This window comes from Plecotus auritus, assembly GCF_963455305.1.
Source record: "Plecotus auritus genome assembly, chromosome: 5".
Lineage (NCBI taxonomy): Eukaryota > Metazoa > Chordata > Mammalia > Chiroptera > Vespertilionidae > Plecotus > Plecotus auritus.
Genome location: NC_137776.1, coordinates 20,687,365 through 20,705,590, shown reverse-complemented (window position 1 = coordinate 20,705,590; position 18,226 = coordinate 20,687,365). Strand labels below are relative to the sequence as shown.

Below are 18,226 nucleotides of genomic sequence, written 5' to 3'. Positions count from 1 at the left end.
AGTTTAACTTTGGGGAAACAACAGAACTCTTGAGATTAAACCTGACACTCAGACTAATAGTGGCACTGGGAATAGTTGATTATTAATTAGTAAAATATTAACACATAAAATATAAGGCATGGAAAATACATTTTAAATGCTACTATGCAGTGTAGGAAAATATTTCAATGAATAACCTGGCAATGAATATTAGGACTCTATAGAAAGATTTCCTCAGGTTTCTTTGTTTTAAAAACCAAATTTACATTTGAGTCGATTTCCAGTTTATAAATGCTTTGATGGTTAGCATTTCATTGGGGGTAGGTTTTATGGTCTCATTTTATAAAGACTACTAGCGTCCCAGTGTACGGATTCGTGCACATTGAAAGGAAGTTAATTAGAAGAAATATTTTCATATCGCTATTTGCCCTTTCTCTATAATAGAAGTGTCAACCAAATTCACAATCGACAATGACAGATCAAAACACGCGTGCGATTGGTGCCAGTGAGAGCTTTATATGTATCGCACATGCATGAGTCAACTTGGCCTTTTATGTATATAGATAAACTTGGTTAATTAGACCTGCTTTCTGAGTTAGCTAAACTTTTTTCAGCCCAGTGAAGCACCCCAACTTCTCTTTCAGGTAATTGTCAGCAACACAGCAGTAAATATCAACATGAAGCAGATTATTATTGTACATCATGCAGGGAGAACAAAGGTAAATATTTAACTGCGGCAGTGTTTGACTATATTCTGCACAGTGAGAAAACCTGAAGTCATTTTCAAGTTCCACCATTTCTTGCTTCTTTTCAGTTGGGTCAAGTTTCTAAACTTTCTAAATTTCCATTTTTCTGGCTAATGAAAAGGAAATAGGATTCTACTGAGTCTCCTATCTACCTACTCTAGGACTTCTGTGAGGATCAAATGAGATGAGGCATGTGAAAATGCTTCACAAACATTTGGTTAAACTGTAAAATGTTTGCACCTGGCTATAAAGCAAGCCGGTTTCTTGGGCTGAAGAAACTCTAAGGAGGCTAGTTGCTAGGGAGAGGAAGCCAGGCGCTGCTATGTGATGTTATTCCCCTTCGCCCACAGTGACCATTTTATGGGCTGGGCTGGGCTGTGGGCCGCATTTTGCACCATGGGATCTTGGCAGCATTGGCTGCGATTTGTTGGGGTGTCACTCCAGGGAGGTGGCGGGGTCTGTCTCCCACTTGGGGGAAATCAAGTGTTGGTTTGTTGGCGCCAGGTCCGGAGTGCTGTTTATTTTTAAATGGCCAGTGCACGTCATGGCAGCTCCTGCATTGAACGTCTGCCCCCTGGTGGTCAGTGTGTGTCATAGTTACTGGTCGGATGGACAGACACGTAGCCTTGTATATATATATACAGATAGCTCAGATGAGTCTTCCTTGGCAGGAAACAGACCCAGACCCCAGACTTCTCTTTGACATCACTAATTTTTCAGCTTTATCAGGCCTATACTTAACCAAGATAACTGTCCTGTGTATGTGGGGGAGGGGAGGGGGGATCAGAGTATAGATCATGGTGACATTAAATGACTCTCACATACATGGGTCATCATGGCTCAATGGAGAATGTGACATAACACAAATCCAAACACTGTGCAAAGGGGATTCTACTGAAGACACACATTCAGTAGAAAGCAGGCCCGGGCCCTCCATCCTTCCTATATGAGAACATGCATCATCTCAGCTCCATCTTGTTTAAAGGTCTTTGTGTGTGTGTGTGTTTTCTTGATTTCAGAGAGAAGAAGAAAGAGGGATAGAAACATTATTGATGAGAAAGAACAGGGATTATCAGTCATCTCAAATTTCGGTAAACTGAGGATCAGGAAGATTAAGTGACTCGCCTAAGACAACACAGCCAGGAAAACACAGATTTGGAAATCTAACTGGAGTTCGTGATTTTAGAACAGACTCCAGTGACTTCTGGAACCCACAGATGATTCTCTAGCCAAGACAGGTGTACTCCACATCAGTCCCCTTGCTGATGACAAGTCCTGGTGTCCTGGTGTCCTGGTGCCTTGTGACCACTGCCTCCTGCTGGACCCATCTCTATGGGCACTAATAATCAAAAGTGATGGTTAATTATATGTGTCTTGACTCCAAATTAAACAAATTTAAATGACCTTTTATGTTTTGACATCACAATGCAAAAATGAGACCCTCATACATTGCTGGGGGAAATGTAAAGTGGTGCAGCTGCTGTGGAAAAGTTTGGTGGTTCTTCAGAAAGTTAAACCCTATTCCCATAGAGCCCTGTGATGCCACCTCTAGGTATACACCCAGAACTGAAACATGTTCACACACAAACTTGTACGAAAATGTTCATAGCACCGTTATTCATTATAGCCCCAAAGTGGAACCAACCCAAATGTCCATCAACGGATGAATGAGTAAACAGAATGTGGTCTATTCATTCACTGGAGGATTATTTGACCATAAAAAGTGAAGTACTCACACATTCTACAACATGAACCTTAGAAACATTGTGCTAAGTGAAACAAGTCAGGCACATCTCACATGACTCCATTTATATGAAATGTCCAGAATAGGCTAACCAATAGAAAGAGAAAGTAGATTGTTACCAGGGGCTGGGGAATAGAGTAATTGCTACTGGGGATGGAGATTCTTCGTGGGATAATGAAAATGTTCTGCAACTAGACAGTGTGATGGCAGGACAACTTTGTGAATATACTTAAAATCACTGGCTTGCACACTGTAAAATGGTAAAAGTTATGTTTTATAAATTTTATTTTAATAAAAAAAGTAAAAATAAAATGCCATTTTAGTTCCAGAAAAGTCTTAATATATCCTTTTGTTTATTGGTAAAAAGGGGAGTGTGGGAAAAGAGTAGGTGCTAGGGTGAAGGGACTCAGAAATATTTTGGCTATCTATTCGGAAACTGAAATAAACTCTTCCATAAATATACACTTACTACTTTTTATGGAAATTTCCACACATTAATATCATCCTCCAGTACCTTCCATGCCATCATATACACAAAAGCATTATGAAAATAACCAGCATTTTTTATAAACAGCATTTCCTTTTTATTTAATATATTTTTATTGATTTTAGAGAGGGAGAGGTGAGATAGAAACATCAATGAGAATCGTTGATCTGATGCCTCCTGCACGCCCCCTACTGGGGATCGAGTCCACAACCCAGGCATGTGCCCTTGACCGAAATCGAACCTGGGACCCTTCAGTCTGCAGGCTGATGCTCTATCCACTGAGCCAAACCAGCTAGGACTAAACAGCATTTCTTAAGTTCCAGGTGGTGTTCCAAGTGCTCTTATTATGTATTTACCCCTCATAGCAACCATTAAGAGGTGGGTACTGTCAGCACCATTACTCCACAATTAGTGAAGGAAAGGCTGAGTGAATTAGCCAGGTCAGTAGCACAGCTGGAACTTGACCCTGACAAATACCCAGGACATTTACTTTGAAAAGGGAGCTACTCTCTTTTCTAGGAAAAAATCGGCCCCCAGGTTATAGATGAAAAACAAATTTCAAGAGGTTAAGACATAAACCCAAGCTCACCCAGCAGTGAGTGGCAAAACAAAGTAGTGATTACCTCAGGTAAAGAGCTTGAGACAGTTTTGTGGAGGGTAAGATGGGGCCACAACCTAGAACGGGCATGGGGGGTGGGGGCTATTGGAAAAATTATTTTTCTTGACCTGGTTGTTGGTGACACAAGTGTTGGTTTAAAAATTATTCCTTGCCTGGACAGTGTTGCTCAGTGGTTGAGCATTGACCCATCAACTAAGAAGTCACTGGTTTGATTCCTGATCAGGGCACATGCCCAGGTTGCGGGCTCGATCTCCAGGAGCGGCGTGCAGGTGGCAGCCAATTTATGATGTTTCCCTCATCAATTTTTCTCTCTATCCTTCTCCCTATCTCTCTAAAAATCAATAAAAACAGATTTTTAAAAAATTATTCCTTAAACTGTAGCTGTGTTATGCTCTTTCCATAGGCATGATTTATTACAGTCTACTGTGCCTAGCAGGGCACACCGCATAGTTTCTACAGGAGAGATAAACTCAGGGGATACTGCAAGAGATATGTGAAGTAATAGTGAACAGAAACGTTATCTTTAAAAATAATAGCTAAGAGACTATTTATCTCCCCAGCCCAGAATTGAAAGTTTAGGATTCATTATGGGAGTTTTGAGAGGGGAGTGTGTGTTGGGGAGGGACAAAGTTGTGAAAGAGGGCACAAGTTCTTATTAGGAGAAAAATAGAGCTATCAATTCAAATTTCAAATCCAAATATATCAATAATTGACAAGAATATGAATGAACTGAATGTCTTTATGACCTACCCTCAGAGGTCACACATTCTTATACATTATTTTATTGGTGACATCACAGAAGCCAGCCTTGGTTCAATCTGGGAGGGTACTATACACGGACTACATTAGTCAATATATTAATGACTAGAAGAATGACCTTAAAAAAAAATAGCTGCAGAAATTTTAACTGGGGAGGAGGTAGGTTCAAGACATGAGAAGAAGGAGGGAATCGTCTGTTTAAGGGGAAAGATGACAAAAGCTTTTAGCCCATCGCAGGTGTAACAGGTTATATAAATGCACTATTACGTCATGACGCAGGGAGGTGCTGCCCTCCCATCGCGCTCGACTTTGTGGCAATCCCGAAGCGGGGTGCTGGTCTGCTCTGGGCACTAAGCAGTGTTACCCTTTTAATGCAGCTGCAGAGGGGACATTGCTGAAGTGACGGGAAACATTTCACTTCTCACAGAGGGTAAAGTAAGTACCAGCATTATCCGTCCGTATAGGGGGTCAACAGAAGACATTAATCTCCACCAAGGTTTTGGTCCCCAGGGACAATCCGCTGTGTTTAGAATAAACTGTGATGAACAGAAACTGAGAATTGTGGCATCTAGTCAGCGCTGCTCGGTTTCTCTGGCTCACGTGATGGTTCTTAGAAGTTTCTCACAAATAATGTTTTGGGATGCGCTGAGCTCCATGAGGTCGGGATATTCCTGTATTTCTTACACACAAATGTTTATTATGCCTAGATCTTTTTCCTACTCCAAATTATCAGAGAAAGTTTGTTTAGAGGTAATGGAAGCGAGCCAGCTGGGCTGCGTAGGCTCAGAAAACTAGTTACAGAGGCAGAAGAAGGGCTTGGAGCTTAGGAGAAAGGCAAAGGTAACACACCTGGGGGAGGAGGGGGAGACGGGAAAGGCACAGTCGTGTCCCTGAGAGCGAGAGCACGCCTCAAGAACCTATATCTTTAGGACAAATTACATAAAACGACTGGACACCATGAATCCAAGGTTATTATTCAGATTTATTGTCGTATTTTTTCCAAAGTAATTACAAAATTGCCCACATGATTTTTTACCCACATAAACAAACTTAAAGCATGTGTGATGAAATTAGTGGTGAAAGAGCCGAAGATTCGTGTGAGCAAGGACTATTCCCAGTTCATCGCAGGCCTCAATCACAACCTTGTCAGCAGCAGAACCGGACGGAGCAGCAATATACGCCACACCACTCTGGGGGGAAAGGGAGGGGAAATAGATACTGACTTTCAGAATACAATATTATGTTAAAACACAAAAAAATCAAAATCGGCATTACCAAAGCATAAGCTAAGAATGACTCACACTGCAGACTGATTCACTCAGACAAAAGACAGAAATAACAGGACCAGTTATTCATACATCACCTGGAGAAGTCAAACAGTTCTCTAACTATCCTGACATAGCACACAGAATACATAACTCACAGAACTTACAATCAGCAGCAGGATTTCTGCAAGTTTCTACACGGTGATCAATTCTCTGCACCGCACACGCATGCCACACGCCACACGCCACACTTACCCTTTTAGCTCTGTCTACATTATCCCTGAAAGGAAAGAAGGCATCCGAGCTGATGGACACTTCACTAAGCTTGCCCACCCATTCCTTCTTCTCGGCCTCGGTCAGTAATTCAGGGACTTCCTCAAACAGCGCCTTCCACTTTACCAGATCTTCATCCTGTGAGTGGAGGGGGAGAGAGAGGAAAGTTCTGACATCCTCTTTAGGACTATCTGATGCCACAATGCTGGAGAGCACTTGGGCATTTCTCCCCGGACTTCTCCATTATAAATAGTGGCATTTACATTCAGGCTCATATTTCTAGAATCTCTATTTTTTTTTTTTTAATGCTTTAACATTTCATTAAGGAAGAAAATTGATTGTAAGTGTAGCAAATAAAGACTATACCATTTACATTCTACATCAGTTTATTCCAAATATATTTTGTTCTTTAATCTCTGCTCAAGTTAAATCTACCACTTTATATTCCTGTATCAAAGCAAGACTAACACTACATTTACACCATTAGCCTCAAGTATATAGAGTCTTATTGACAAATCAAAACATAATTCATAATATTCATATTTTCAGAAGGTGCTTCCATTTTGGGTGGTTTTCTTTTTTGGGGGGGCTTAAACCACATACTTTTATTCCTGTTCACATATAAAGACCTTTCCAGGAAAATTAGAAGGGTTTTGCATGGTAATATCAAACAGAAAAGTACACGATTAAAGTAAAAAGGAAAAGCTGTTTCAAGTACTTCAGTCACAAGGCACACTCTGCAGCCTCACTCTTCAATGACACTCACTGTGCCGGATTCCTGACCCTGAATGAACACCTCCGTGTAGTACTCACCCTTCAGAAAACCACTGAGGTTTTGATTACAGGACCTTTCTCTTGTTTTCCATCCAATATGTCTTAAGCACTTGCTAACAGCCAGAAACTGGACTAACCCCTATTCTTTTGGCAGGCTACCTGATTCTTGCAATTTTTAATGTTCCCATACACCTTCTTCAGAACAAAAGATATTAAAGAGCATGAAATATAACAAAAGCATGAGTTGTTAATGGTGCTTGGAGAAAATATGGGTGGAGAAGAGAGATACTGGTTACCTGCTACCAGGCAATTTGTATATAATGTTGAACACACACCTAACATGTAGCGTCATGCGTGGCACTGTGACTGACACCTTAAGATGCATGAAAATCAGTCCATCCTGTCAAAAACTTATCCTCAACCAATTTTGAAGAGAAAATTTGTGGTGTCAGAAAGGGATGAAGAAAGTTAAATGAAAAAGAGAACAATGAGGAACTGGTAACAAGTTTAGAGTAACAATTTTAAATAATACAGAATTTCACAATAATAGCATTTTCTCTTTGTAGTGATGAAGATAAAAGTCACACAGAAAAGAGTGAACATACTAACACACCCCACTCATGGCCCAACGAGAAGCCTTATACCTCGCCGATGGTCCCAGTAACATACTGATCGATAGCGTTGGAGATTTCTGCTCTCTTCACTCCGATTTTGAACTTCATCGAGAGCACTCGTGGGTGATGCCGAAGCCACCAGAAGTTCGCCTTATCTCCTGCCAGGCGTGTGCAGTGGATCCGAGACTGCTGTCCTGCTCCAATGCCAATCACCTGGACAACATGGACATCGCAATGAATGCCTCTTCCAACTACACATCTGTCTCAAAGCGTCTTTTGTACAGATTCCCCCAAACCCAGCTATTAATTTCATGGAAGAAAAAAGGCCAAAATAAGAGACCTGGGAATATGTTGGAAGTCATTAAAAGATGAGGGTAGTCAGAGGTTTATGACTACTATTTATAGTTTACCTCTTCATATTCTGTAAGTTTCTACAACTCCTGGACCTCAGTAGTGAAGCATCGTCTTACTGGAACTTATTAGAACCTGAGGAGACCAGTAGCCACAATCTCCCAGGTTTCTGTCATCAGAGACTAGCAATCTTTTAAAAGTCTGAGGGTTTTCCAGGGCACACACTAATGAATATCTACCCTCCCCCTCGCCTTATGGGCCAAACGAATGCCCAGAGAAGAGCTGAAGACAGTGAGAAGAAAAAATATGGGCTGGTGGGTGGCATCATCATTTTTCACTCCTCTTCTACCAGTGGTGGGGAGGGTGAATAAACCAGTTTTGTAGCAGCTGTTCCAGTCCCACTGATCCGAAATGTGCCAACCCATTCTAGGTTTGAACCGTCCACCAACTTACTCAGGAAATTCTGACAAACCCAGGAGAGAAAAATTTGGCAAATTTTCCCCTTCAAGTTGGTCTAGCACCACAGGCAGGCGGACTTCTGAGTATCACTTTGTAAAACCACTGCCCCTCAGGCGAGTGTCACAGCTCTGGTACCTGGCCGTTCTTGGCGTAGCACACGGAGTTGGACTGAGTGTACTTCACAGCAACGGTGGCCACGATGAGGTCTCGGAGCGCAGATTCCGGCAGCTGAACAGACACAGGATGGTAAGTGGCACCAGGCTTTTTGAACTTCATTTAACTCTAAGCACCTTATTTGGCATTTATTGTGATAGACTTACAATGTGGTTAACTATTCAGGCTAAGCACTAGCATGAAAAGATCAATATTGAACATATTTGTCATGGAACTTAGCGCAACGCCTAATGCATCACAGATTCAAACTGACACCGCTTTGCAACAGCTTTGGCTTAAGCCTGTTTACATTGTCACACACAAGATTAAGAAATACCTTATCCACTCCAACACTAATACTATTTTCTCTACCATAGTGCCAGCAAATACCTGGAGGCTTGATAACATTTATATTCAGAAAAAAACACTGAGAATAATTTTCAGATATTACAAACAACTGTGATGCCCACACAGCCAAGGCTGTTTGGGGAAGGTCAAACTAGGATCATGTTCTGCTTTATCTAGAATAGCCTAAGTAGAAATATTAAAAAATGCATTGTGAACTACCAGTTCCAATATAAAACAAGTATTATAGCCTCAAAGTCACTATCTTTAATATAATGGGGGAATACAAACTGAAAAGGATGATGATCTATGTTGGAATGCTAAGTGGGCACAGGACCTAAGCAGCAGCTAACTGATAAATTAGCTAACTGAAAAACTGATGAATCAGACTTCATCAAAATTCAGAACTTCTGCTCTGCAAAAGACACTGCCTGGAGAGGATAAAAAGACAAGCTACAGACTAGGAATAATTGCAAACCACACACCAACAAAGAACCAGTGTCTAAAATATATAAACACCTGTCAAAACTCACCCACAATAAAAATCTAATTAGAAAAGGTCGACAAAAGACACAGAGACTTATCACCACAAAGGATATACAGATGGCAAATAAACCCATGAAAACAATGTCCAACATTCGTTATTAGGAAATGCTAATTAAAATGAGACAATGCCACACACCTATCTAAAAAAAAAAAAAAGCTAGTAAGAATGCAGAGAAACGGGACCACTCATACACTACAGGTGTAAAACGTAAAATTCTCCAAAACTTGCAGGAAAAGTATGTCAATTTCTTAAAAAAACTAAACATGCAGCCTGGCTGGTGTGGTTCAGTGGTTGAATGCCAACCCAGAAACCTGGGGTCAATCTCCAGGAGGGGGCGTGCAGGAGGCAGCCAATCAATGGTGTTTCTCTCTCTCATCACTGATGTTTCTAGCTTTCTCCCTCTTCCTTCGTCTCTCCAAATATCAATAAAAACACATTCAAAAAACTAAACATGCAGCTACAGTACTATCCAGTACCCAGCAATTACATTAACAGAAAAACGTATGTTAACACAAAAACCTGTTCATGAATATACAATGAACAAAAGTGACAGAAAATGGAGAACAGATTAGTCATTGCCCAGGGTTAAGAAGGGGTGGAGTGGGAAGGAGTGTGGCTGCAAAGAGCAACAAGAGGGATCCTTGGTGATGGAAATGCACTGTCTTGACTGCATCGAAGCCAATGCCACAGCTGTGATACTGTCCTATATTTTTGTAAGACGCTTACCATTAGGGAAATGGGTACAAGATACTTGGGAACCTGTAAAACTACATGAGAATCTACAATTTTTTTTTTACTCTCAAAATTAAAAACTTAATTAAAAACCACTTTTAGCATTTCTTAAGAATGTGTTAATAAGGTGCTAATAATGTAATATATCCTTTCCTATCTGTCTGCTGTCTGAGTCACTGGCTTACATCTATTCCTGTTTCTAAGAAAAATGAATAGTCAGTGCCGACCTCCTAGATGTCCACCTTCAAGTATAACCTGGTGTTCTGGGTTAGGATGAAGGAATAGGAGACATCAAGGAAGGGGTGCAGGTGAGGGGACCCAAACATGTCAAAAAACAATTAAAGCAGTATTTTAAAACATGAAGAGGAAGTAATTCAGGCATGTTCATTAATATTTAACACCCATGCTAGCTAGTTTGGCACAGTGGATAGAGCATTGCCCTGTTGACTGAAGGGTCCCAGGTTTGATTCTGGTCCAGGGCATATGCCTGGGTTGCGGGCTCAAAATCCCAAGTAGGGGGTGTGCAGAAGGCAGCCAATCAATGATTCTCTCTCATCACTGATGTTTCTCTTTCTCCCTCTCCCATTCTCTCTGAAATCAATAAAAATATCTATCTAAAAGCGTAAGCCGGTAGCTATAACGCACAATGACCACATCGGGGCAGACAACGCAGGAGCTGCCAAGCAACAGCAACTTTGCAAGAGTGCCCTCTCATACTCTGGGACCCCTCGGGGGATGTTGGACTGCCGGTTTCGGCCTGATCCCCACAGGAAAGGCCGAGGGACCCCAACTGCCAGAGGGACCCTGCTCACTCCAGACGCCCTTCGAGCCCTGGCACCGCCCCAGGTGCAGCCAGCAGAGGAGGGACTGCGGGAGGTTGGCTCCAGAGTGTGTCTGGCCCACCTTGCCCAGTCCTGCCCCACCAGCCACCTTGTAATTAATTTACTTTCAATGTGCACAAGTCCGTGCATCGGGCCTTTAGTATATACCTATAACACCCACTCCTTTTACTTCTGCAGCTCTCTCAGGACTGAAACCACTCTAGACCTAATTGTGCAATCTGATAATTTAGAGGCTGGAATGTTAACAAAAACCTGTTTGGTTTTTCATTGGTTAAAGGTTTTTTTAAAAAAATTCTTTATTGTTGAAAGAATTACATACGTCCCCTTTTTCCCCCATTGTCCTCTCCCAGCCTACCCCTGCCCCCCAGGCCCAGCCTTCATCACCAGCACCCTCCCCCTCAATGTGTCCATTGGCTATGCTTATATGCATACAAGTTCTTTGGTTGATCTCTTACCCACAACTCCCCTCCCACCCCCAGGCCTTCCCTCTTGAGATTTGATGGTCTGTTAGATTCTGTCTCTGGATCAGTTTATGTTGTTCATTATTCCTCTGACTGGCTTATTTCACTTAGCATAATGCTCTTGAGGTCCATCCATGCCAGCCGTGGGCAAACTACGGCCCGCCGGATCAGGCCCGTTAGGCTGTTCTATCCGTCCTGCGGAGCCGAAAGAGCGGAGGGTTCTATTGCTCTCCCCTCCGCTCCTTTACTTTGAATTTATATTAGTTCACACAAACACTCCATCCATGCTTTTGTTTCGGCCCTCCGGTACAGTTTAAGAACCCATTGTGGCCCTCGAGTCAAAAAGTTTGCCCACCCCTGATCCATGCTGATGTAAATGGTAAGTTCTTCCTTTTTTACAACACCATAGTATTCCATTGTGTAGATGTACCAGTTTTTAATCCACTCATCTGCTGATGGGCACTGAGGCTGTTTCCAAATCTTAGCTATTGTAAATTGTGCTATGAACATAAAAGTGGCATATGTATTTCCTGATTGGTGTTTCTGAAATCTTGGGATATATTCCTAGAAGTGGGATTACTGGGTTAAATGGGAGTTCCATTTTTAATTTTCTGAGGAAACTCCATATTGTTTTCCACAATGGTTGCACCAGTCTGCATGCCCACCAGCAGTGTACAAGGGTTCCCTTTTCTCCACATCCTTGCCAGCACTTGTCCTTTGTTGATGATAGCCATTCTGACTGGTATGAAGTGGTACCTCATTGTCATTTTTATTTGCATCTCTCGGATAATTAGTGCCTTTGAGCATATTTTCATATGCCTCTTGGCCTGCCATATGTCCACTTTTGAGAGGTGTCTATTTCAGGTACTCTACTTATTTTTTTACTAGATTATCTTCCTTTTGTTAAGTTGTATGAGTTCCCTATAAATTTTGGAGATTCAACCCTTATCAGACATCACATTGGTAAACATGTTCTCCCATCACTGGCTCTCATTATTTTGTAGATTTCTTTTTTTTTTTCTGTGCAGAAGCTTTTTATTTAGATGTATTCCCATTTGTTTATTTTCTCTCTAGTTTCCATTGCCCTAGGACAGTGGTTGGCAAACTGCGGCTTGCTTGCGAGCCATGGTTTGCCGCTTTGTTGACTAATGAGTTTGCCGACCACTGTCCTAGGAGATGTGTCGGTGAACATGTTATGAGTTATATCTGTATTTTGCTGCCTATGGATTCTTCTAAGATTTTTATGGTTCCCCGTCTTACATTTAAGTCCTTTATCCATTTTGAGTTTATTGTGTAAGTTGGTAGTTTATTTTCACTTATTTGCATGTATCTGTCCTATTTTCCCAACACCATTTATAGAAGAGACTGACTCGACTCCATTGTATGTGCTTGCCTCCTTTCTCAAATATCAATTGAGCATAATGGTTTGGGTTGATTTTTGGATTCTCTGTTCTGTTCCATTCGTTTATATGTCTGTTCTTGTACCAGTACCAGGCAGTTTTGAGAATAGTGGCTTTGTAATATAGCTTGGTATCTGGTATTGTGATCCCTCCACCTTTGTACTTCTTTCTCAGGATTGCTGTGGCTATTTGGGGGGTCTTTTATTATTCCAGATGAATTTTTGGAGTTTGTTCTAGGTCTGTTAAATATGCTATTGGTATTTCAATGGAGATTGTGTTGAATCTATAGATTGTTTTGTGTAGTGTGGACATTTTAATGATGTTGATTCTATCAATCCATGAGCATGGTATATTCTTCTACTTGTATATCTTCCTTTATCTCTTTTATCAATGTCCTGTAATTTTTCGAGTATAGGTCTTCTACCTTCTTGAAAATGTCCCATGTGCACTTACGAAGAATGTATCCATTGCTTTGGGGTGAAATGTTCTGAATATGTCAATTAATTCCATCTGATTTAGTGAGTCATTTAGGATTGCTGCTTGTTAATTTTTTTTTTTCTAGAAGATTTATCCAGGGATGTCAACGAGGTATTAAAAGTCCCCTACTACGATTATATTGCTATCAATCTCTCCCTTGATATCTTCCAGAAGTTTTTTTATGTATTTTGGTGCTCCTGTATTGGGTACATATATGTTTAACAGAGTTATATCCTCTTGTTGTCTCAATCCCTTTAGTATTATGAAGTGGCCTTCTGTATCTTTTGTTATGGCCTTCACTTTGAGGTCTATTTTGTCAGTTATAAGTACTGCTACACCAGCTCTTTTTCATTTCCATTTACCTGAAAATTATTTTTTCCATCCCTCAACTTTCAGTCTGTGTGAATCCTTTGTTGTGACATGGGTCTGTTGTAGACAGCATATATATGGGTCATGTTTTCTTATCCATTGAGCCACCCTATGTCTTTTGATTGGAGCATTTAATCCATTTATGTTTAAGGTTATTATTGATAGGTACTAGTTTGTTGCCATTTTTATTCTTTGTGCCTGTGTCCCTTCTTCCCTTTCTATTTCTTCTTTTTACAACAGTCCCTTTAGCATTTTTTGCATTGCTGACTTGGTGGTAATAAACTCCCTGAGCCTATTTTTGTCTGCGAAGCTCCTGATTTCACCATCAATTATGAATGATAGCCTTGCTGGATAGAGTATTCTTGGATTCAGTCCATTGCTTTGCATTACTTTGTATACTTCATTCCATTCCCATCTGGCCAGATATGTTTCTGTTGAGAAATCATTTGAGAATCTAATGGGAGATCCCTTTCTGTCTCTCTCTTGCAGCTCTTAAGATTCTTTCTTCTCGCCAAAACCGGTTTGGCTCAGTGGATAGAGCGTCGGCCTGCGGACTGAAGGGTCCCAGGTTCGATTCCGGTCAAGGGCATGTACCTTGGTTGTGGGCACATCCCCAGTGGGAGGTGTGCAGGAGGCAGCTGATCGATGTTTCTCTCTCATCGATGTTTCTAGCTCTCTATCCCTCTCCCTTCCTCTCTGTAAAATATCAATAAAAAAAAAAAAAAAATATATATATATATATATATATATATATATATATATATATATTAAAGATTCTTTCTTTGTCGTTAATGTTTGCCATTGTAATTATGATATGTCTTAGTGTGGGTCTTTTTGGTTTCATGTTGTTTGGAACTCTCTGTGCTTGTGTGACTTTTTTCTTCCCCAAGTGAGGGAAGTTTTCTGTCATTATTTCTTCAAATAGATTTTCTATTCCTTGCTCCTCTTCTTGTGCTTCTGGCACCCCGATTATGCGTATGTTGCTTCGTTTCATGTTGTCCCAAAGCTCCCTTAAACTCTCCTCCTGCTTTTTAATGTTTTTTTTCCAATTGCTGTTCAGCTTGGATCTTTTGTTCTACCCTGTCTTCTAACTTGCTGATTCAGTCCTCTGCTTTTACTAGTCTACTGTTGAAACCTTTCATTGTGTTCTTTATTGCAACCACATCACTCTTTATTTCCTCTTCATTCTTACATAAGAGTGAGTTTCTCATCCAGATGGTTGAGCATCTTTAAAAACATTACTCTGAATTCTTTCTCTGTCATTGCTTGCCTCCATTTTGTTTACAAAAACCTGCTTTAAGAGAAGGGAAGGAAACATAGAGGAGGATAAAACCATCATTCTCATCCTTAAGTTCCCAAATTTCTATTAAAAATGGAGATGAAATAAGTAGAGAAGAATTTAGATAAGTGAGTAATTAAAATCATACCCTCAATCTTTGTAAATAAATACACACACACACACACACACACACACATCCAAGGTAGCACGACCAGAGGCACAAAACCTATCAAGTACTGTTTCATTTTCATATTGGACTAAATTAATTAGTCCAATAAAACTACAAGAGAAACTTTACAAAGTCAGAGCTTCAGTAGTTTGACACAATTGTCAACATGGGTACCATGCAATCTAGGTCAATACCCTTTCTGTATTTCTAAAGATACATTAGCCAAATAGGCTAATAAAGTAATAAAAAGGTCCCACTTTACTGTAAGCTGCTTAAAGTTACACTGCTGCAAAATACTGTTTCCATGTGGAAATTCCAATAGCTCACAGCCTTGGCCAAGAAAAAAATTGGAAGGGCTCAAAGATATTTGTATGTAAAATGCCTACAAGTTCCTTTACTTCAAAGCACCAGTAATTTTCAAAGTTAAAAATGAAAGAATAGCCCTAGCTGGTTTGACATAGTGAATAGAGTGTTGAAGGGTCCAGGGTTCGATTCTGGTCAAGGGCACATGCCCGAGTTGAAGGCTCGATTCCCTGTAGGGAGCGTGCATGACGCAGCCAATGGATGATTCTCTCTCATCCTTGATGTTTCTAACTCTCTCCCTCTCCATTCCTCTCTGAAATTAATAAATATATATTAAAAAAAAAGAATACCCAATAAATCAACGAAGATCATGTCTTAACCACCATATAGTTACTCACAGAACTTCCCCAATACAGAGTTTAAAGCTTATTTTCAGCATTGTCTTTAGTCTCAAGAATCAGACCTGGGAACAGATTATAACCCATATTTCTATTACAGTGAGTGAGAGACTAATCCTCTTCAAAGAACAAACAGAAAAGCTAAACATAGAGCTAGTAAAATAGCAAGCAAAGACAGGCAAAATCTCAGAGACAGAAGGAGAAAGGAGTGTGACCATCTATGCCTTTTCCCTCAAGGCACTTTCCAAGACGCAGGCAACAAACTCAGAGGTGAATGAGCCGAGCAAGCTTTGGAGTCTTACAGGACTAAAAGGCAAAAATGGAGTTCAGTGTATATCAGAGAAGAGTGATACTGGCAGACATCTGTGGCTTTCGGCAGAACAGGGGTGAACCATCAACAGACCAGTCCTTACAAAAACTCAAGCCCAAATTCAAATTAGCTCCATTCCTGCCAGAATAAAGATGATCTACTTCCATTTGATCTGCCTTCCAGAAGCATAAGTCTACCCTCTGAAGAAAAATAATGCCATCCAGAACCTCAAAATATCTCTGTAGTCTGATTATAAGCAATGACCAGCCGCCAATCAAAAACTGCCAGGCACAGGGGCAGACAAGACCAGAAAATAAGAGTGACACATCTGAAGTACGAAAAAAAAAGTACAACCAACATTAGACCCAGCAGAAAAAAAATCCATCAAAACTGGAAGCCCATTAAGAGATTTAAAGCTCATCTATCTGCTTATTGTGTAACCTTGGGCAAACTTCTTAACTGTCTTCTATGTCACCGTTTTTGACCTTTATAATAGAGATTACAGTAGTTCCCTCCCACCTCCATGGAGTGCTATTGTATTCAATGATGTAATACGTAATTACAAAACAAAACAAAAACACTGTTATCATCCCAGGAATATGTCCTCCTAAAAGATAACTACAAACGTAAGAGCAAAAACTTGTCTACACAAAAACACAGATCACAGCACTAAAAATGAAAACCACCCAGATATCCACATAGTGTGTCTACACGTGCATTGCTCTATGGCCTTTCAGATGGAGATGTGGATATGTTTACTGACACAGAAACACATTTGTAGCTTAATGCATTTAAAAAGGCAATTACAGAACAGAATTATAAAAGATATGACTCGGTTTATGTTTAAATGAAGACAAATCTCTATGTCTATACCTGTTCATGGAAGCTTCTAATATGGTCTTTTATTCATTTTTTTAAGCTCTTAAGATGACCTGATGAGTCAAAGATACACTAGTCATTTGCATATCAACCAATTTTAAATATGGGCCTTAATAAATGCATAAGCTTATAAATATTAAAACACGACCTACAGAATTACTAACATTCAGTTCAGATATTTTCATACTTACATCTTTATTCTTGGTAACAACATTGTTAAATAATGACCTGTCGATGACTCCATTATTCCTCTTCTGGCTTAAACAAAGACCAAAGAGAGTCCGAACTTCATTTTCATCTGGATTGTAAGATTGGTCCATCTGATTACAAATATGAAGAGTTAAAAGTAATATATCTACATCCCTCAAAAATCTTCATTTCATATATATCCAAAGGATTTCTTTGTAAGCAAGGTTATGTGTGTGTATTTTTAATATATATTTTGTTGATTTCAGAGAGGAAGAAACATCAATGAAAGAGAATCATTGATTGGCTGCCTCCTGCACGCCCCCTACTGGGGACCAAGCCCACAGCCCAGGCACGTGCCCCTGAATGGAATCAAACCTGAGACCCTTTAGTCCACAGGCCGATGCTCTATCCCCTGAGCCAAACCAGCTAGGGCTGTTTTTTTCCTATTTTAGCATACATAGCATCATTTCAGTATAGGTATGAAAGAAAGGCCAGGCACTAAACATTTGTGCCAAAAATTTTATAGGTTTTACAACTTTGTAGGGTATTGGGGGTTTGCATTTTTTTATATAACATTAGAACCAATAGTTTCAGTGAGTGCATTTTTTATTGCATTAACTAAAAGCACTATCTATACAACCCTTTTGAAAGATTAACAGATGAAACAAAATATGCTAACAGGCAGTGGCACAAAAATTAAATTCTAATTTTCTGAAAAGCTATTATAAAATACCCAACACTTGAATTACAAGTTAAAAAGAAGTTAAAGGGTGAAAAACAGGACTGGTAGTCTGTTGTCTTTGCTAATTGAAAGGGGATATGTCATTTATTGCTCTTTCTCTCCTAAATCTTGAGCAAAAGATAATAAAATGTGGGAATAATCTGTGTAAGACCAGTCTGTCCATAGATATTTTTCTAAACTTGACAGTATTTCTTCACTTATCCTTTGGATGATCTTTTACTTAAAAACCACTCATATGTAGCCCTAGTTGGTTTGGCTCAGTGGATAGAGCGTAGGCCTGTGGACCGAAGAGTCGCAGGTTCTTCGATTCCAGTCAAGGGCAGGTACCTCCATTGCATGCTCCTTCCCGGCCCAGGCCCTGGTTGGGTGCCTGTGGGAGGCAGCCAATCCATGTGTTTATCTCAAATTGACATGTCTCTCTGTCTATCCCTCTCTCTTCCACTCACTCTAAAAATCAATGGAAGAATATCCTCAGGTGAGGATCAAAAAAAAAAGCACTAATATGTATACTTACAAGCAAATCCTCATGTTAATTATGCTTACTTTGCATTTTCCTGGATT

At 40.2% G+C, this 18,226-nt stretch overlaps 1 protein-coding gene across 1 annotated transcript in view; it reads right to left on the bottom strand.

The window, feature by feature from the left end:
• Positions 1–5,296: 5,296 nt before the first annotated feature.
• The window catches only part of ATIC (5-aminoimidazole-4-carboxamide ribonucleotide formyltransferase/IMP cyclohydrolase), a 32,960-nt gene continuing 20,030 nt past the window's right edge, over positions 5,297–18,226 (bottom strand). The window contains exons 12-16 of the mRNA XM_080667888.1: positions 16,926–17,054; positions 8,206–8,298; positions 7,291–7,473; positions 5,855–6,010; positions 5,297–5,524 (exon numbers count right to left, since the gene is read on the bottom strand). Coding sequence (XP_080524014.1) covers positions 5,405–5,524; positions 5,855–6,010; positions 7,291–7,473; positions 8,206–8,298; positions 16,926–17,054 — 681 coding nt within the window. The 3' untranslated portion in view covers positions 5,297–5,404. The remainder of the gene's footprint in view (positions 5,525–5,854; positions 6,011–7,290; positions 7,474–8,205; positions 8,299–16,925; positions 17,055–18,226) is intronic.